Source organism: Myotis daubentonii, chromosome 1, assembly GCF_963259705.1.
Source record: "Myotis daubentonii chromosome 1, mMyoDau2.1, whole genome shotgun sequence".
NCBI classification, from domain to species: domain Eukaryota; kingdom Metazoa; phylum Chordata; class Mammalia; order Chiroptera; family Vespertilionidae; genus Myotis; species Myotis daubentonii.
In genome coordinates, this window is record NC_081840.1 from 225,249,258 (window position 1) to 225,270,077 (window position 20,820).

General features: G+C 44.1%; 1 protein-coding gene across 1 annotated transcript; it reads right to left on the reverse strand.

The window, feature by feature from the left end:
• Positions 1–10,373: 10,373 nt before the first annotated feature.
• Positions 10,374–10,940, reverse strand: LOC132221105 (large ribosomal subunit protein uL23-like). The gene has a single exon (XM_059675031.1). The coding sequence runs from the start codon at positions 10,917–10,919 to the stop codon at positions 10,449–10,451; it is 471 nt and encodes a 156-aa protein (XP_059531014.1). The 5' UTR covers positions 10,920–10,940; the 3' UTR covers positions 10,374–10,448.
• Positions 10,941–20,820: the final 9,880 nt, after the last annotated feature.

The window sequence follows — 20,820 nt, forward strand, 5'->3', positions numbered from 1 at the left end:
GTCAGACATCCCTCTGGCAGCTCGGGAGCCCTTGGGGGATGTCTACTTGCCAGCGGGGAGCAGGCCTAAGCTGCAGTTGGACATCCTTAGTGCTGCTGAGGAGGCGGGAGAGGCTCCCACCGCCACTGCTGTACTGGCAGCCATCAGCCTGGCTTGTGGCTGAGCAGAGCTCCCCCTGTGGGAGCACACTGACCACCAGGGGGCAGCTCCTGCATTGAGCGTCTGCCCCCTGGTAGTCAGTGTGTGTCATAGTGACCAGTCATTCCCAGTCATTCTGCTGTTGGGGTCAATTTGCATATTACCCTTTTATTATATAGGATAGAGGCCTGGTGCATGGGAGGGGGCCAACTGGTTTGCCCTGAAGTGTGTCCTGGATCAGGGTGGGGGTCCCCCTGGGGTGCCTGGCCAGCCTGGGTGAGGGGCTGAAGGCTGTTTGCAGGCTGGCCACAGTCCCTTCAGGGTGGGTGTCCCCCCTGGGGTGTCTGGCCAGGAACTTCAGTTTCACTGACTGTGAAGTGAGTGAGTGTAAGTGAAAATGCCTATTGTGAAGGGTGGTTTGAGGTTGAAAAGCCATGTGATGTATGTGAAGATGCTTCAGAAACCCCAACTCTAACGTGTTCACGGAGCACCTTATGCATGTTAGGTAACGTGCTATGTGACCTACAGATGTGATGATCAAATGTCCACCCAGTGCCTGAGACAGTTGCTAACCCGTGTCTCCCCCATTACATCATCCAGTAATATTTGTACACGCATGGCTTCTCTCTCTTTGTGTGTCTTGGAGTCTAAGCCATTAACTTGTTGAGACAGGTCACAATTGATAGAATAATTAGATGTTTAGTCCTAGGAACTGATTCAGTGAGGGTTTGGGGGTGAATGTCACAGTAATTTTTCAGAAATAGTGGAGGTTCTTTGTATTGCTGGCATGTGGTTTCTATGATCTAGGCTTTTTAACGTCTGTCTCTAAGAGAGGGCAGTAGAGAATGATGATCTGTGAATTGGTTGTCATTGAAGGGTTAATGCTTCCGCTGCTGTAAAATGCTATCCAATGATCCCATGTGGTTCCAGTCCTCACCACCATCCTCAGGAAGTCCTTTCTAGCTTGCTTAAAGTGGGTGCTTGAGGGTGCCAGAAAGCAGGGCGGGGGCCTGCCACGGACTTGGTGACTTGGGTAGGGGATATTTTGAAATGCTCTAAAAGCCAACTTCTAGGCTCTTGTTAGGAAGTTAGCAGAAAGCTGGTGGATAAGGCCCATTCCACAGTGCACCAGTATCTTTGGATGACTGCTTTTGCTTTTTGTTCTTTCACATAATAATGACTACCAGGTAACACAAGCCAAACTACTTATATGGCAGACACCACTCTAAATGCTGTACATGTTTTATCCCATTTAATCCTCACAACAACCTTCTGACTTGGGACCTTTAATTTTTCCAGTTTCAAATAAGGAATCTGAGGCTTGCACAAGTTAAATTGCTTGCCTAAGGTCATGCAACTAGTAGGCGGCAGAGCTGGGGTTTGAACTCAGGTAATCTGGCTCTCCAATCTGATCTCTTCACCATTTTGCCCAGTTGTCCCCTAAATTTAATATTCACAGTGGGCCTTGAAACAGTCACAACAGATATTATTATTGTCATATTTTTGGGTAAGAAACCCAAGTTTTGCTAAACTTAAGTCACTCAATTCAAAGTCATTGTCCCAGGGCCTGCCAAGCCTAGTGCAAATCTCTCTTCCCTGCACTAGACCCTGACTAGTTATTTTGATTGCTGGGAGGCGGAGGCCAGTCGAAGGGCTTTATGGATACAGTGCCAGGCTATGGTATCCAGTTACTAACTCTTGCAGGGATGGGGGTGTGATCTTCCCATGTCAAATGCTTCCTAGTCCCACAGTGGCCCAGTGAGGGGGTTGTGAGGGGAGCATCAGGGGGATCTTGCCTGAAGCCCACAGCCAAGGCCTTGGGGGGACTGGCCCTACAAGAGTAGGAGATATACAGCTGTCCTTTAAATTTTTCCCCTAAGATCATAAATTGTGAGCCCAAGTCAACATCTGATTGGAACTTACAGTTTGCCTTTCTGGGGACACATGTAAGTAAGCCAGCTTTCTAAACACAGGGGTTCTTTAGGCAGGACATTTGCAGATGTTATTTATTTTCCTCTCTCATAGTAAGTGCTCAGTAAACCCCAGCTCTTATTATTGTTGGAATGGGGGGAAGGGAACTGGAATCTGAGTATCATGCATCAGGCTGGGCAATCAGCGTTTGTTTTGTCATCGACAATTCAGGTCATCTTTGAGGTTGGAACAACTGCTGCTATTGGAGTTGAGGAATCTGGCATTTTGAGAGATGATGGACAGTTATAAAAGTCACATAGTCTGGCCTATGCAAGGACTGTGGGCTTCCCACTCCCCTCTGCCTTCCGTAGATGTACAGACAGTTTAGTAAAAATCCAGATTATGATTCAGTTCCCCAAACCTCACATTAAAAAATAGTTTAAAAGTTTGAAGGCAGATGTGGATTCTTAAGACATGGGAAGTGATGTATATACACCCCATAGGTTATACAATAAGAAAGGTACTGTGGAATTTAGAAATGCTTTTTTAAAGCCAATTTAAGGTCCAAAGTGTTTTGAATTATGATGTGTTGGGGTTCCACGGTGGAGAAGAGAGGTCATTGGAGGGAGTGATGGTGTAAAGATGGCGTGAACAGAGTAGGTGAGTGGATGGTCTGCGGTGAGGCGCTGGAAAATCCGCGCACTCGGGCTCCCCTGGAGGGTGGTGATTGCATTTCCACACCTTCTCTCATTTCAGGGCTGCCAACAATCTTGGCTGTGCAAGCCCTGTTCTTTGTCACCGGTTTGCTGTAATGTGTGCATGTGAACTTGACATGGGAAAGTGCTCTGGGGAGCTCCCTGTGAATGTAGTGGGTCCACAGAGAAGAGAGGACTAGTAGCCATGACCTCAGGGGATGCATAACCAGCCACCTGGGCTGGATTGGCTGAAGCCAGCCCCTCTAGACACACCTGACATGGCTGGCTGGGCCAAGAACAGCCCCACAGCTGGTGCCCAGTGTTGGTACCTCACATACCGGGAACTTGTCCCCACTGCTTGGTGCTGGGATGTTGCTCATCCCAACACAGCAACGGACTTGATTCCTACAGCCTGATTCTCTCACAGGCTCTCAAATCCTCAGGCTTCCTAACATCTAAGCTCTATGAGCCCAGTGAATTTCCAATGACCTCATTTATCCAAGTGCCCTGAAGGGGGCTGGTGGTGGTGGTAAAAGAATATAGTTCTGTACAAAATAGACGGTATCTTTGCACTCATCGCCTCCCCTCTTCACTGCCTCTCTAAGAAAGCATGTTTGAGCCCCTCTGTGTGCCTCATCCTAGGCACTAGGAGCTCTCAAACTCCTCACGGGAAGCTGACTGCAACCCCAAATGCAGCCATTATAGGAAAGAAGAGAATTCACAACAGAGCATTATTGTAAAGGAGGGAGCATGGAGGAGCAAGTGTTTGAACTGAGGACTTTGCAAGGGCTTCAGGTGCAGGGAGCAGAATGGGGTGTGAAGGACGTTTAGAGGTCACAGTTGCTTTTCCCTAAGCCAGCTCATTTAGGCTTCATTTGTTCCATAACCAGCTGAATTTAAAAGTCAATCTACTTCCCACTATAAAAATATAGTTTTAAAAAATATATTTTTATTGATTTCAGAGAGGAAGGGAGAGTGCGCGAGAGATAGAAACATCAGTGATGAGAGAGAATCATTGATAGGCTGCCTCCTGCATGCCCTTTACTGGGGATCAAGCCTGCAACCTGGGCATGTGCCCTTGACCTGAATTGAATTTGGGACCCTTCAGTTCGCAGGCCAATGCTCTATCCACTAAGCCAAACCAGCTAGGGCCCAACTTTTTATTTTGGAAAATTTTCACCCTCTCGCATTCACATTTTTTCTTTAATTGAATCATTTGAGAAAATGTTGCAGACACGTGACACCTTAGCCTAACATTCCTACAGGGGGCTCCTAAGGATGAGGACATTCTACTATGGAGCCACAAGACCATTAGCACACCTGCTTTTTCCTTTACCATGTTGCCTACTTGTGAGGAACTTATTATTTCTTTTGGTCTTTTTGGAATTTTAAAGACAATAAAAATAAAACAAACAGAAGTAAATAGTTTAAATTGTAACCAAATTTGAAGGGAAGGTGACCGAAGAGTTCAAAAGTAAATGAAATAGAGCGCTTCGTGCCTGGCAACCATAAAACCATCCCTTTAGTTTAGAAAATGCTGTCAATTGGTGGTGAGAGAAGTGATCCAGAAATTCAAATGCCTCCAATGTGGTCGGTGCTCAGGTGCCTCTTGTTGCCAGAGAAAGGGCCGAGAAATCTGATTTTATCCCGAAGGCCATTGTGAGAGGACACGGCAAGTTTAAATACATACTTTGGACAGACGCCCTGGTATCCCAGGACTGAGGGACTGAGAAGCTGTGGGAAGTGGCAGGGTGGCTAGGCAGGAGGCTTTAGAAATAGCAGGAGGGAAGATAATGAGGCGCTGAACCAGGGTGAGAAGACCGGCCAGGAAGGACGTTACTGTTGCAAATCAGAGGGAACCAACCATCTGCTTCAGGCCCTCTGACCTTCTGGAAAATTACTGAATTGAGTCAAAATTACAAAAATAAATCCTGGACTCCTCAACGGTGCCTTTCCCACATCACACAGAGACCCGCTAATATTGCTTCTTGCTGTGCTCCCCCTCTGCACCCAGACCTATTCCTAACAACAAAGCCCCTGCTGTGTTCCAGGAGTGGGACTCTCTTCCTTTGCTTTGCTGGCACTGCATTTTTGAAATCTAATTTTTGGGGGGTCTAGGGGCTGGCTGAGTCCATGAGTAGGACTATTACCTACCTTCGCACAATTAGCCACTAAATTAGGGCGGGATTAGATAGTGACTTTTTAAAACCATGTATCACAGAGATTGTGTTTGTGGAGGCCAGCCTACCTTCCTACTTAGTCAGACAGCTCCCAAGTTTCAGCGGGAAAAGTAAGTAAGAAAACACCTTGAGGACCAATGGCACCCTTAAAGAAAACATGTATGATTTTGATGCTGAAAATGTGCTGTAGGTAGACAAGAAAAGATCCTCCTTCTTTAATTAATGCTGCTCTAAGGTAGCAATTACCATTGTTATCTGCATTGATGGTGCATGGAAACTGTGGAAGATGTGTTGGCTCATTACACGCTCACTGGTTCTGTGTTTAGGAGTCCGCCATGCGTGGGAGAGAGGCAAGTTCAAGGTTGGAATGGGGTGATCTTGGAACTTGTCCTAGGGGAGGAGTTTGGCCCAGAGGAGGACCCTGTATGGCCCAGAGGAGGACCCTGTAGCACTTGGTGTCAGAAAGCAGACACAGCAGTTGAAGACTGGGGATGAAAGAAAAGCTGGGACAGGGGCCAGGGCTACACAGGGTCACAGATTCCAATTGGGCTCCACTGTGGGGTATGAGGCGTGATGGAGTGTGGGGAGAGGAAGAACAGGACAGTAGAGTGAAGAACATGAACTTGCTTATTTCTAGAAGGATGATTTGCTGGCAGGGGTGGGGTGGGGTGTGGAGGGTGAAGCAGCTTAGACATTTATGGAAATTTCCAAAATCAAACCATATCATAAACAGGCAATTTTTTGCTCAAGCATTTAGTATCACACCTGTGTCCATCTTCCATTTCGTAGTGATTCCTTGTGTTGGTTTCCTATGGCTACTGTAACTCACTACCACAAATGTGGTAGCTTAACACACAGACATTTATTCTCTCACAGTTCTGGAAGCCAGAAGTCCAAGTCAGAATGGCGGCAGGGCCGAGCTTGCTCCGAAGGCTCTGAGGGAGCATCCTTTCTGTCTCTTCCTACCTTTCATGAGTTCCCAGTCATCTCTGGTGTCCTTGGCTTGTGGACTCATCACTCCAATCTCTGCGCCATCATCCCATGGCCATCTCTCTGAATCTCTGTGTGACTGCTGCTCATCTCATAAGGACACCAAATCCAGGATGATCTCATCTAGAGATCCTTCATTACACCTGTAAAGGCCTATTTCCAAATAAGGTCACATTCACAGATAAAGGCATTAGATATTGAATGTGTCTTCTGGGGGCCACTGTTTAACCTACTATGCTCTTATTACCAAGAGTGAGAATAGGATAATGTTCATCTATTAAACTCCATGCTAGACTCTGTGCAAGGAGAATAAGAGGATGAATAAGACATGGGACATGGCCACATGTTGCTCACAGTCTAGTGGGCCTGAGGCAGATGGAGACGCAGGCAGGCCCTTCTGATCCAGTGTGGCCAGGCCTAGGGCAGGGTGTGTGCAAGTTGCTAAGGAGCCCAAGGGTTGGGGCTCCTAACTCTGCCTTGGGTGGGGCTGGGATGGGCTTGAAAGTGTAGGTAGAAAAGAGATGAACAAGGTGAACGAGGTGGGGGCAGGCTTTCCAGGTAGAAGGTATAGCACATGCAGAGGTGCAAATAGAGGTGAGAGAGTGTGTGTGATGCAGTCCAGGAGCTGTGGGTGTGATTGGGAAGCAGGGTGGTGAGAGAGGAGACAGTGAGAGAAGGAGGGGGTGAAGTCAGGAAGAGCCTGGCATGTCATGAACAGGCATTGGGACATTGCTTTGAGAGTAAATGGGGAGCCAATGAAGTGCTTTGGAAAGGAAAAGTGCTCTAAAACGATGAATAACATTACTGTTTTTTTTTGGCATAAGCTGGACATTTGTACTTAGTATAAGGAATTTCATTTCCTGGAAAATGTTTTGGGCACTAGAAAAAACATGAGTATTTTGGTATTGCTAAATTACTTTTTCAAGTCAGTCTGACATTAAATTTGAAAAGAAAGAATATTTAAGGGGAATGACTGGGAATGACCCCCTCCTCCCCTCCTGGTAGGAGAGAAAATTCAGGAAAGCAGATGAGTGGATAATCAGTTGTGGTTTGTCCACCCAGGAGCACTAGGGCAGGGGCTGGCAAGGTGGATTAGGCCCCGGGGCATCTCCAAGTCAAGGCAAGGGGTCAGGGTGGGGCCCAGTCTCAAGGAGCACCAGGCCCTGCCAGGCTGGCTGCATGGTGGAGGAGAGAGGCTCAAGCTCATGCCTCTTCCGTGGGTTGGGTTCATGTGCTGGGCAGGGGTTGCTGATTCCCAGTCCCCAGTCTCCTGTGTGCAGATAACATAGTCCCCACTGTTTACAGTCATGACTGCACACCAACTGAGCCAAACTTGGACAAGAGAAGTAAACCTTTACTGAAACCTTCTCCTGTCTCCTTCATCCCCATGTCATGTTCCTTGCCAAGTTATGTGAATTTTACCCCTGTCCACTTGTCTCCATTCCCTATTGCCACTGTGTGGTCCAGGCACCTTCTGCTCTTCTCTGGCCATAGTTCTTTTCCTTATTTGGTCTTCACATTGCCAGTCTCTCATTGGCTCCAATTTATCTTCTATACAGCAGCCAACGTGGTCTTTCTAGAACAGAAAGCTAATCCTGTGTCTTTTGTTTATTTCCCACCCAAGGCATCTGCCCTCTCTCTCCTCCCAGCTCCATCATTATTCCCAATGCAGCCTGCAACCCAGCCACTCCTGACTTCACCCGGCTCCTGGAGAGATGCCTGCCCCTTTATGCATCTGTGCCCATTGCACCCTCTATTGCCTCTGTCAAGGCTCTCCCTTCATCTTCCAGATAAACTCAACTTTCCTCTCCTGTAGGTACCTGTGCTCCATCAATGACATTGTCATCATCTCCCCATCACACATGATGTGTAATGATCATATTTACATGTACCATTGTTATCATCTATTCACGGTCCATCTCTCCCACTGGGCAGTGGGCTACCAGAGGAGTGAGGCTCTCTTTCTTTCACCTCATCATCTTTAGCCACCAGCCAAGTGCCTGACCTATGGTGATGGCCCATTGAACAATAGATGAGTAAAGGATGAATGTTTACTTTCTAAACAGGGACCTTTACAGTCCCAACTTTAAAATATGGCGACGTGAGAATGTCAAGGTCCAGAGCACACTAGGGGAGACCTTGATTCTCCCAGCATCATGCTTTCCATGTTGATTCTTCTGTTGCTAGTGTACAGAGCTGTGCTGTCCGTTTCTGGAGCCACTAGGCGCATGTGTCTATTGAGGCCCTGAAACGTGGCCAGTCTGAAATACAGCTGGTGCTCCAAGTGTACAATATACCCAACATTTTGTTGGAAGGCTTAGTACAAAAACTATTTCACTAATAATTTTTATATTGAGTTTACATTCAAATGATAATATTTTGGTATATTGGGCAAAAGAAAATGTATTATTAAAGTTTACTTTTTTCTTTGTACTTTTAAAACATAGCTGGTAGAAAACTTAAAAACCATCTGTGGCTTATATTATATTCTTGTTGGACTTCACTGGTATAGAACGTTCCTGGTAAGAGCAAATATTTAAATTGTTACAGTGAATATATGCATATATATATATACATATATATTTGCATATATTTTTATCCTCATCTGAGGATATGTTTATTGATTTTAGAGAAAGAGGAAGGGAGTGAAAGAGAGAGAGAGAGAGAGATTGATCAGCTGCCTCCCATATGGGCCCAATGGGGGATCGAACCTGCAACCTTTTGGTGTACAGGATGATACTGCAGCCAACTGAGCCACTCAGCCAGGGCTATAGTGTGTGTGTCTATCTATCTATCTATCTATCTATCTATCTATCTATCTATCTATCTATCTATCTATCATCTATCATCTATCTATATTTAACTGAATATAAATATTTTTGCTTATTGTAAAACATTTTGACAACATGATCAAAAATAGAAGTCTTTAACAGTGTCATCTCTCTGAGATAGGCAGATAAGCATTTTGGAGATTTTTTGTCCCATTATCCTTTCATATATAAAACAAAACTGAAACCATACTCCACATCCTCTTGAGCACTAAGCTTTTTTTCTTACAATATTGTAAATATATTATTAGAAAAAAATGATTTTGATGGGTGTAGAGCATTCTGGTAGGGATTTGGAGTGCTACACATCTTTCCTCTTCTCTGAGTTTCTGACCAATGGAATATACACCTAGGGATCAATAGCCGATGATGAATGAAGGTCTGTTTTATAAAGCGGTGCACAGGCAAGCTCCCAAGAACCCATCTTTCATGAAAGATGGATTGGAGAACATAGCTTAGGCCTAAATGTGAATCTTGAGACGTGTGTATGTGTGTGTGTGTGTGTGTGTGTGTGTGTGTGTGTGTGTGTGAGTGAGAGAGAGAGAAAGCTGCAAGGCAGGTAGAGAAACATAACCACTGTTCTACCCCAACATATTTCACATAGATTAGTTCAAGCTGAGCTATGTTGACTCTTCTAAGTCAAATTGGCTGTTCAGAATTGACTTGTTTTGGTGGATATTGGTTGCCTCCAAGAATCATAGGTAGGCCAGAGCCACAGTCCCCTCACCCATGACCTTGCTATCAGGTGATATCTTACCATGAGGTGGCAATGAATTTTGCTGCCTGTGCAAACATAAATTAAAAGCAGGACCCCCAGCAGTCATGGGTTTGAGCTTGTAATCTTGGGGGAAGTTCTGATTCTTTACTCTTTAACACTCTTAAAAGCACGTTGCAAGAAAGGTGCACTGTAGGGAGATGTAGCAATATCCCATCTAGAGGTCAGATTAGCCTGCTTTTCAGTTGGACCAGGCAATAGAATTCTCTGGCAAGGTGCAATACAGTATGAAAGGTAGACCAAGCCAGGGTGTCCCACTGATGTCGACTATTGGGCTCCTCAGACTTTTATGCTCCATCATGCTGTAACAGAGATACCTGTGTGGCATTTGAACCCAATCTGCGTGTTTGAACACTATGCATTTCAACAGTGAGAAATTACTTAAAATATTCCTTATGTTCACTGAATACACCCTAAATTACAGACTAAGAATTTTGATATTTGAAGTGATTGTCATGGAGTTTCTGTTTCTGGGGTTAGGACTTCTAATTAGTTAATTAACACTCCTGGGGTACATATTTCTGATAAGGGTTCCTCAAGTATTAACTAACCTATTCTATGTGGTAGATTAAAACTAATTTACACACACACACACACACACACACACACACACACACACACACACTACATTTCCTATACTGATGAAATTTAATATAAATTATAGGTAGTATAACATGAAAAATCTGAAAAGTTTGGAGGACTGTACAATCCTGAATTCACTTTTCAAAGCCTTTAGAAATTGGAAAATTGGTGTAGAAACATTGTAATAATAGGTTTATTAATGAGTTTCTTGGTTCAAGCTGTGGACTTGTTAAAATAAAATAAGTCAAGCTGGAGTAGGTCGATGCATGAACTATTTTCTTTTTCTTTTCTTTTTTTTTTTTTTACAGTGTAAAATTTTTATATTTAGAATTAGGCAGCTGGACTCAGTTTAGATGATTCCAATTTTGTTGGCAACATCCAAAGCATCATAGTCAGGAGCCAGTCGAACATATGCCTTCTTCTCGCCATCAGGCCTGATGAGGGTGTTGACCTTGGCCACGTCGATGTCATAGAGCTTCTTCACAGCCTGTTTGATTTGGTGCTTGTTGGCCTTGACGTCCACAATGAACACCAGCGTATTGTTGTCTTCTATCTTCTTCATGGCTGACTCGGTCGTCAGGGGGAATTTGATGATGGCATACTGGTCAAGCTTGTTTCTCCTGGGTGCGCTCTTCCGAGGGTATTTAGGCTGCCTCCGGAGCCTTAGTGTCTTTGGCCGTCGGAAAGTGGGTGACGTGCGGATCTTCTTTTTTTTGTGGCTGTGGACGCCTTTCAACACTGCTTTCTTTGCCTTCAAAGCCTTTGCTTTGGCTTCGGCTTTGGGAGGGGCAGGGGCTTCCTTCTTAGCTTTCGGCGCCATCTTCGTAAAAAGCTATTTTCTAGTTTTTCTTCCCCCAGCCCATTTTTGTGTATTTATTTATTTGTTTATTTGAGTGTTAGGTATTTGGGGGGCAAGGGGTTATGCTGACCAAAAATTATGTTAAAAAATGAAATAAAACAAAGACATCCCACAAATAAAAAATGAGCCCACGATGGTAGAAACATGAAACATAAAGTCCCCAGTCTCCCTTCCCAGGTGAAGTCACTGTGCCGTTTATAGCTGCCGCCCAGACTGTGTCTTTGTGAGGATGTGCGAGGAGGCTCACTGCCCTCCGCTTCTGCTAACACAGCTCTATTGGGGATTCCTGGGGGCGGAGTGGGCATATTCTTTTATGAACGGAGTAATTAGGCCATCTGGTTATATTCTCGGAAAGGTGCTGGGGCTGGAGAATTAACCTCAATACTATCTCACATAGCTGTTATGGGAGTTAAGAGATAAAGTTTATGCAAGTGCTTTGTAAACGGGAAAGAGGTATTTATTTACCATTATTGTGATTGCCAATAGCTTCATAAACACTTGCTCCACAGAGGCTGGCTGCTGGTGGGCCTTTTATTAACAGGCAATATGTATCTATAGACCCCCACATCTTAAAGGTTTATCATTCAGTCAATCAATAAATATTTATTGGACACCTCCGAGCAGCCATGGTGAGTGCAAACATTGGCTCTACCCTCAAGGCCCATTAAGGCAGCAGCAGCAGAAATAAAGCAGACACTGACCCATTTCGGGAACAAAGCAGCATCGGCTCGTCAATTTGCTGTTTGGTTTCAGCAATTAGAGAAGGTAATTCTGGAGGCCACGTAGTGGGCACAGATTCTAAGGGCCCCTTTGCATTTTAAATATTTTTAGGAGTTGGAGCATGGTCATTCCCCTTCACCTTCCCGCTTCTTGGGAGTGGAAAGTGGACATCTGGGATATATTTGGGGCTGGTTCCATTTTCATCTGCTTGACTTTTCTCTAAAAAATTTCCACAGACCCGAGAGCAGCAGGTTTTGGGCTGTTGCCTTGATTTATGTCTGTCCATCCCCTCTCCCAACAACCACCTCGGTCATTTGATTTCCTGTTGAAACAGCGATTCCTCAGGACGGAACCTTTTGCCTTAATCTCTTACGATCAGCTTCAAGCCACTTCCCGCTCTGTTGTTTGGTGCTTGATGAGTATTTTGGTGATTTAGTGATGGCTTGCTGCCCAGCGGAAATCCCTGTTTGTGTCCAGAAAGAAGTGTTATATAAATTACAGAAAAGTTGGAAAAATTTCTGAATGGAGGCTAGGTGACACCATATGATCTGGACTGGTGGACAGGTGTGAATGAGTGAGTGAGTGAGTGAGAGTGTGTATGAATGAATGTGTGTGTGTGTGTGTGTGTGTGTGTGTATGAGTGAGAGTGTGTATGTGAGTGTGTGTGAATGTGTGTGAATGTGAGTGAGTGTGTGTGAGCATGTGTGTGTGTGAGAGTGTGTGTGAGTGAGTATGACTGAGTGAATATGTGTGAGCATGTTGAGTGTGTGTGTGTGTAGAAGTGAGTTGGAGATTCTCTCTCCTCTTTGGATTGTCATTGTACTACTTTCTCCGGTTTCTTATATCTGTTGTACATTTGATGTGTGCTCCTAGGACCTCAGACTCTAAGGTAGTCACTGATGAAACTTAATGAAGATGAAGCTATTATGACAATAGTGATTTTTTAAAAAAAGTATATTTTTATTGATTTCAGAGAGGAAGAGAGAGGAATAGAGAGATAGAAACTTCAGTGATGAGAGAGAATCATTGATCAGCTGCCTCCCGCATGCCCCCCACTGGGGATCAAGCCCGCAACCCAGGCATGTGCCCTTGGCCAGAATCGAACCTGGGACCCTTCAGTCCGAAGGGCGATGCTCTATCCACTGAGCCAAACTGGCCAGTGCGACAATAGTGATTTTTAAAAAATATATATTTTTTATTGATTTCAGAGAGGAAGGGAGAGGGAAAGAAATCTCCTGGTTCATAGGTCAACACTCAACCACTGAGCCACACCGGCCAGGTGATAATAGTGATTTTAAAGCTTCTGTTATTCCTTTGGTAAACAGCAACAAGTCATAGGAGAAGTAAGCAATAGGGTACCTATAGCCATTTCCAGGACATTCGAGGATGGACATTTAAGCCTCAAACATCCCTTCACAGTCCTCTCCAGGCTCTCCCCTAACCTCATCAGATGTCAGGAGCAGGGGGAGTGTCGGCAGAAAGCGGGAGTGGTCAGCTGGCACCCGCAGGTCTGCACACACGTCTGCCTTCCCAAGTCTCCTGAAGCTCTCAGCTCTCTCCTCGCCAGTTCTTAGCCTCGTCTAACATTCACCACCAATGCCCAGCCCTGGAGAAGGAGGGCTTCTCCAGACATCGTGGCATCCAGGTGCATTCTGAATGCTCCCTTCCGCCTTTGCCTTCACAGATCTGATGCGAAGCCATCTCAGGGAGCCACCCAGTCACTCCTGGCTTGGCATCTCGGAGCTGATCCTGCTTTCATTTGCACCATTAATGTTACCTGTCCAGCTCCTTGAGGGTAGGGGCCTGGTCTCTCGCATCCTGCTAGAACAGAGCATGGCACATAGCAGACACTCAATAAATAGCATAGACCCTGCCTTTCGACCAGGGGGAAAGAAAACGGCATTCTAAGATGACCAGGGAATGTAGGTCCCCCTGGATTCCCCTGTTTCATGGTACAAAATTGAGAAGGGGCACTAGCTTCTGGACAAATGTGACCTGAAGGTTCCCTTAATGGGTCACATCACTGCTGGGGCATGAATGGACAAGCAGAAAGGAGGGCAGAGGGGAGGTGGGTGGAGAAGGTGCCAAGATAGAGCAGCAAGATGGGCACAGAGCAGCCGTAAGGAGGGTGTGGCCTGAGGAATGCATCAGCATTTTGGGCCACAAGATCAATATCTTAAACAATTATTTTATTTTCAGATTAAAAATTAATGCAACCTCACTGTAAAACTAAAGCAAAATATAATCATGAAAGAAGTTAACACTGATCTCAACATTTGGTCATAGGAGTTGGAGCATGGTCATTACATTGTACTGTGCACATTTTGGAGAAAAAACATTTCTCTCCTTTTTTTCTCTCTACATATTCACATTTCTCTTGTTTCGGTTTAAAATATTTGATCACATAAGGTGTACTAGTATTGCACCCTGCTTTTTTCCCCCTACTTACTATCTCTTAAATTTTTTTTTTAAAGATTTAGTGTCATGAGAAATGCTTTGAAAACATAAATTTTAAAAAATATATTTTTATTGATTTCAGAGAAGAAGAGAGAGGGAGAGAGAGAAAGATCAATGACAAGAGAGAATCATTGATAGGCTGCCTCCTACACACCCACTATGGAATCATGACCTGGTTCATAGGTCGATGCCCAACTTCTTAGTTAGCCACACCAGCCAGGCTGAAAGTATAGTTTTTAATGGTCATATAGTCTTCCATTCTCTGGTTACATTATAAGCCCTATCATTGTACAATTGGCTCCCCCTTTTTTTAACAATTACAAGTAAGTTAGTGATGATCATCTGTGTATATGTTATGCCTGCACTCTCATTCTTTCACTCAAGTGGATTGCCACGAGTGGAATTACCGGGTAGGAATCTCTCACAGACCCTGGAACGTAGTGCCACGTTGCTTTTCCGAGGGGAGGGAACAATTTACACACAGTGCTTCTAAATGCGGCCCTTCCCAGAGAGGAGTGGGATCTGCTAGCTCTGGAGAAGTCAGAATTTCATGCTTTGTAAATCCGACCGATTTTAGGCTTCTCCCCCTCTGTTTATGCACCTTCTATTCTGCAGCAATTTTAGGGACGGCACTGGGGAAATTCCAGACTGTCTCCATGGTGCTCAACGCCGGCAGCAAAAGGAACTCCCTCCATGCTCGGGACAGAGCTGCCAAGTGACAGCCGTGTCCTGCCTGGGTCCAGCTTCCTGAGGGCAGGAGGAGACCGAGGGGGACGCCGCAAGGGGAAGGTGACAGATGGGGGAAGAATAGAGATTTGGCCTGGAGTGAAACCTTGGAGATTCTCGTTTTGTTTTAGGAAGAGTGGGATTTTCTGGTGCTCATGACAACAATACCCATGTTCTCTTGGATTTGATTTTATCATAAATACTAGTAGGCAGTAATCGTTTATAAACCGGGGGTCCATTTTGCTTGAAGAAGCGCTCCTCTGAGAGTGCCTTCTATATCACCATTACCTAATTCTATAGGCTGAATTTATGATGCCATTTGATGGATGGACAAATCAAGGCATTCATAGGCAAAGCCATGCAGAGTGTTGGCTTTGCAAGTTAGTAGCTGACTGATCTTGGGCAAGTGAGTTAATTTCCCTGAGCCTGGATTTTCTTATCTAAAATGGGAATGATGGTGCTTATGAGGGTGGGAACCAAAGTCAAACTTTTTCTCTACTCAAGGCCCAGGGTTTGTGAATAAGCATCTGCTTCACATTTGCCAAATGTGGACGACCCCTTCTCTGCCATGCTGGCATCAGAACTGACATGATTCAATTTAATGCACCCTGTCAGTTTGGACATAGAAGAGGAAGAAAGGAGTGTGCAGTGGATACGTACCGGATCTGTTAGGACATGCCAATTACGGTGATTCTTCTGTAATAGCCACATTTCTTTTGTGGGTTGAGGAATTTTTTTTTTTTTCTATTAAGGAACTCTCAGAGCCATTCCTGTACTGCTTCTTAACTTGCCCCTAACATGCTGTGCAACCTTTAGCATCCCCCTTTACCTTCCTGGACCTGTGCTTCCTGTCAAACCAGGTGGTTGGGTCAAGTAGCATTAATGGTCTTTCCAGCTCCGTAGTTTTAAAATTCTACAAGGATTTGGAAATGAAATATCTTGAAGTACATATTTCTTTTCTGCAGAAAAAAAATTACCATTATTTTAAGTCGGCCACTTGGGGTCGCTAGTGATCTAAGAGACTGGCTGGTGAAGACATTAAAAAAAAATGTGCTACAGCTAATGGATTCTGGGGGTGGTTTATGAAATTTTCTTTCTGTCCTCTTCCTTTAGCGCCAGAATTTACCCAAAGACTTGATCACATCATTAACCCGAGTGGACCATAGCACGTGCCAGAGGCAGTGTTCAGAGCCAGAGCAGGGCCACAACATCCTAATATCCACCAAAAAAGAAAAAAAGAAGAAAGGAGCAACAATTCTGGGGTGCAGCTGGCTCTCCTTTGGGACTCCAACTCAAGTTGCTACATATTGTGGCTTTGCAATTCCTTGACTTGAAAAGTGGGCTCTGCAAAGTGAAATTGCACGGCATAACATGGCTTCAATGGTAGAATAAACCTTTGTCTGGAAGAGTCTGGAAGACTCTGGAACTGTGGAAGACAGAAGCATGAAAACATTTCCACTGAAGAGCTGACAACCAGTGTGTCTCTGGGCAGTTTTCTTGCGGGCTTTGCTGATGGTTGAGGTGGCGAAGGGCAGGCTTGGAGGCCCCTGTGGACATCGGGGAAGGATCATTGAACAAGAAATAAAATAAAACAAAAAATGCAAAAAGCTCAGTATCTCCCACACTGGAGATAGGGTCCCGGCAGCATGCTCAGCACAGGCAGACTCCCCAGAGGAAAGTGGGTTGAACTTGCCCTCTGGGCACAAGGAAAAGCAAGCGTCTCTCCTGCCAGGAACGGGGTATCAACATCCTTTTCCCACAGGATCTTGTGGCGTGGGGGTCCAGTGAGCACAGGGAAAAGGTCCTAATGGAGACAGATTTCAAACTCCTGCTGTCCCTTTGCAGATCATAAATTACTGTTCATTCTCTTTATACTCTTCCCCTTTCCCCCCGCCTAATAGTTTTAGAAACAGTAATTGATGACAAAATTGAGCCTGAGAAAGGTGCAAGGGAGCCCTGCTCCCCTGTCTGAGAAGCCCCACGTATTTCATCATCCTACTCATCCCTGCAACACAAGTTTTATATACTATATATATGTATATACTTTATATACTATATATGTCTCCTGCGATGCCTTTGTAGCTTTGCTGTTAGGAAGCAGTGTTAGAGCTTCAATTTCTACTTATCTGGAAAGGGAAAGGTTTTTTGCTTGTTTGTTTGTTTGTTTGTTTGTTTGTTTTCCTCCCCTTCTCTGAATCCAGGGGGGTGCCAGTCATTTTTTCCCTCATGACCTGTGCCGTCCAAGATGGTAGCCATCAGCCACATGTGGCTATTGGATGCATGCCACACGGCTACTTGCAGCTGGTAAGTGCTCTAGGTGTGAAAAACACATCGAATTTCAAAGACTTTTTCAAGGGCAAAAGAATTTAAAATATCTCATTAATAATTTCTTATACTGTCTACATGTTGAAATGATGTCTTCGCATATGTTGGGTTAAACACATTTAAAAAGTTAATTTCATCTGTTTCTTTTTAATTTTTAAAAAGGTGGCTATTAAAATTTGAAAGTATACATGTGGCTTGTATTTGTGGCTCACATTACATTTCCATCAGATGAACCCTGCCCTGTCCCTAATTCACCCATCTCTCTATTCAAATTCCATCCTTCTCTTCGAGGCCTAGCTCAAGGTTTACTGCCTTCATGAGGCCCTTTGGTCACTCTCTTCATTCTTTGAGATCTCCTGGAGGTTTTGTCATTGAAGAAAGTCACATAACAGATATTTATAAACTGAAATGGACCGGAAAAACATATAAAGTGTTGAGCCCAGTGGCTGGCACATTGTAAACACATAGATATTGTCATTTATATTTCCCTTGATCTTATCACTGGAGTCTGGCACTAGTCCGCACTAGGTCCACACTAGTTATATGCTGTCTTGGATACTTCTTAAATTCTTTCCTGTGTTTAGTCTTGTTGAATCTAATGTCTTGCAGTGGTTCTCAACCTTCTGGCCCTTTAAATATAGTTCCTCATGTTGTGACCCCCAACCATAAAATTATTTTCATTGCTACTTCATAACTGTAATGTTGCTACTGTTATGAATCGTAATGTAAATGTCTGATATGCAGGATGGTCTTAGGCGACCCCTGGGAAAGGGTCGTTTGACCCCCAAAGGGGTCGCGACCCACAGGTTGAGAACCGCTGTCTTAGGAAATAGAGGCCACATCATCTAATTCTTCTGGGTCTGTCCTTAACCCATCGGGCAGTGCCAGGCACTATGAATCCTCCCCCCATCACTCATGGACCAATGCAGAGAGCCTGCTGACCGACTCACTTGGCATCTTAGAGCCCTTTGCCATTCTTTCTGTGCAGGTTATCTGTTTTTCCTGCTTTCTCTACTTCTCCTTCTTCATTGAGTTTACTCTTTTACATCCTGAAAAAGGATAACAGTGGTCAACTCATATGACACTCACATGTACTCACTCTGTTCTAAATAGTTTGCATATATGAACTGATTTAAACCTCACAGCTATTTTGTAAGATGAGTATTGCCTCATATTGCAGATGAGGAAACTGAGGCACAGAGGCATTAAGTAACCTCCAAGAGATACAGCTAGTAAGTGGTGGGGGTATAGCCAAGTCACACAACTCCCCTCCCTGCAAGTGCAACACTTGGGGATCTCTTGGAAAGACACTAGACAAGCTGGTGTGTGGCAGTCAGAGATAGGGAGGGTCTTCTAGAGGGGAGGTTTGGGAACTCAGGATCCTAAGAGACAGGGTCACACAGTCATCTAGATTCTATGAACTGGATGCAGTATGAAATTTTATTTTATTTTATTTTATTTTATTTTTTTAAATATATTTTATTGATTTTTTACAGAGAGGAAGGGAGAGAGATAGAGAGTTAGAAACATTGATGAGAGAGAAACATCGATCAGCTGCCTCCTGCACATCTCCTACTGGGGATGTGCCCGCAACCAAGGTACATGCCCTTGACCAGAATCGAACCTGGGACCTTTCAGTCTGCAGGCTGACGCTCTATCCACTGAGCCAAACCGATTTCGGCAGTATGAAATTTTATTGAGAGCTGAACCCAGCGCTCATCTACCCTGGTCATTTTGGAATAAAAATAATAATAATAATAAGAAATGGGTGAGAGAGAGAATAGATTTTTCCTCTCTTTCCCAGCATAACAGAGATCTCAAAGCACCCAGATTAAAATGGAAACAAATGAGCTCATTTTATGTCCTTTAAAACTGTATTTACACTTGTAGCATTCGGAATTGAAGCAGTACTGTCTCCTAAGACCCCTTCCTTAAGAGAGGAATCTGAATTCAAGATGACACAGGATTTGTGGGGCTTTAGCCAGAGGAAGTTAAGCCGGGCAAACAAACCCGGATCCTGCCATTCTATTTGTTAAAAAATTATATTCTGATCCCTGTTTCTCTTTGCTGTTGGGCAAAACGAATGCACAATTAAGAACGGCACCTTTGACAGGTTAGCTGTCCTTTATTTTTCTCTTTAACATAAATAGGAAATTTCCATCTTCATACAGTAATATTGAGATACCCTGCTACGCTGAGTCAACCAGTAGGTTTTGAAAATAAGCATAACAAACCATGTAAAAAAAAAAAAAGAAGAAGAAAATCCACTTTTAGGGTTTCAGATTCATGCTGTTTAATTGTTGGTCTATTTCCGTGAGAAGGTGAGACTGGTCCTGTGTCACCGAAGGGACTGTGTCCTGCTGGGTTTTCCCCATCCTCATTTACAATGATTATGTTATCAGGCTAGCCAGGCAAAAGGGTGGAGCAACTATAATTTCAAAGCGGGATTAGGTTGAAATAACGAGATCACCAAGTTGTGGTTACCAAGGCAACGTCACATCTAAGAATATGGGATACTTCTAGGAGACGAGGCAAAGCCTGAAGCCTTTCTCCCCCCCGCCCTTTGCACAAAAATCACCCACTCCTAGATAAAAATTGCTTATTAATTGCTTTTTAACACATTTATTCTTTATTTTTAGGAACCAGTTTTCAAAATAGAACCTTGGCTTACAGTTTTGCTTTTTCTTCTTATTGTTTTAAACTAGCAATAGATATCAGAATAATTGATCGGACCATTGTATTTTTCCTCCCCTTTTGGACCCCTCTTTACTTTCTTCTTTTTCCATTTTCTTTTCTTTTTTTCACTCCCTCTCTCCGTTCCTCCTTGCCTCTCTTCCTTCCTTGCTTTTTTAACATCACAGGGAAAAGACATGGACCAAAAAGCAATAATTGAAAGTTGAGTGCTCTGCCCAGATTTTGAGATTCCAAAATCCTGATAGGTAATGAAAGCTGTAGCCTACACCCAGAATACTCATTCCTCCCCCTCCCCCTCCCCCCCGCCCCCCCGGAAAAATACCGAGATCAAGAGAGAATAACCTTGGTCTTTACTGTCTTTTCTTAAAATTTCAATCCACCTTTAAAATTGTGGGTTTTGGAGACAAAGCAGGGAAGAGGGTCCAGGTCTCTGTTTCTGATCAATAACAGCTATCAGTTTGAAGGACTCCCACCAATTAACTTCTTTGCCCTAAATTAATTTCTGTAGTCTGAATTTTCAGATCATGGCTTCAAGTTTGTTCATCTTAGAAAAAGAAGGCTTGTTTTCATATGATATTGTGTTTGTGAAGCATGAATTTTACTTAGGCCCTTTTTTTAAAGAACATTTTTGACCTAGCGTTGAATCACCAGACCCGGCTTAATGTGATTGGAACTGTCAGATTTCCTGGCATTGCAACACGGCTGCTTTTTTTCTTTCTTTTTTTAAATATATTTTATTGATTTTTTTACAGAGAGGAAGGGAGAAGGATAGAGAGTTAGAAACATCGATGAGAGAGAAACATTGATCAGCTGCCTCTTGCACACCCACTACTGGGGATGTGCCCGAAACCAAGATACATGCCCTTGACCAGAATCCAACCTGGGACTGTTCATTGCACAGGCTGATGCTCTATCCACTGAGCCAAACCGGTTAGGGCAC

What these genes read in the sequence shown, in the direction of transcription:
- LOC132221105 (XM_059675031.1), bottom strand. Translation starts at nt 10,919, where the DNA reads ATGGCGCCGAAAGCTAAGAAGGAAGCCCCTGCCCCTCCCAAAGCCGAA.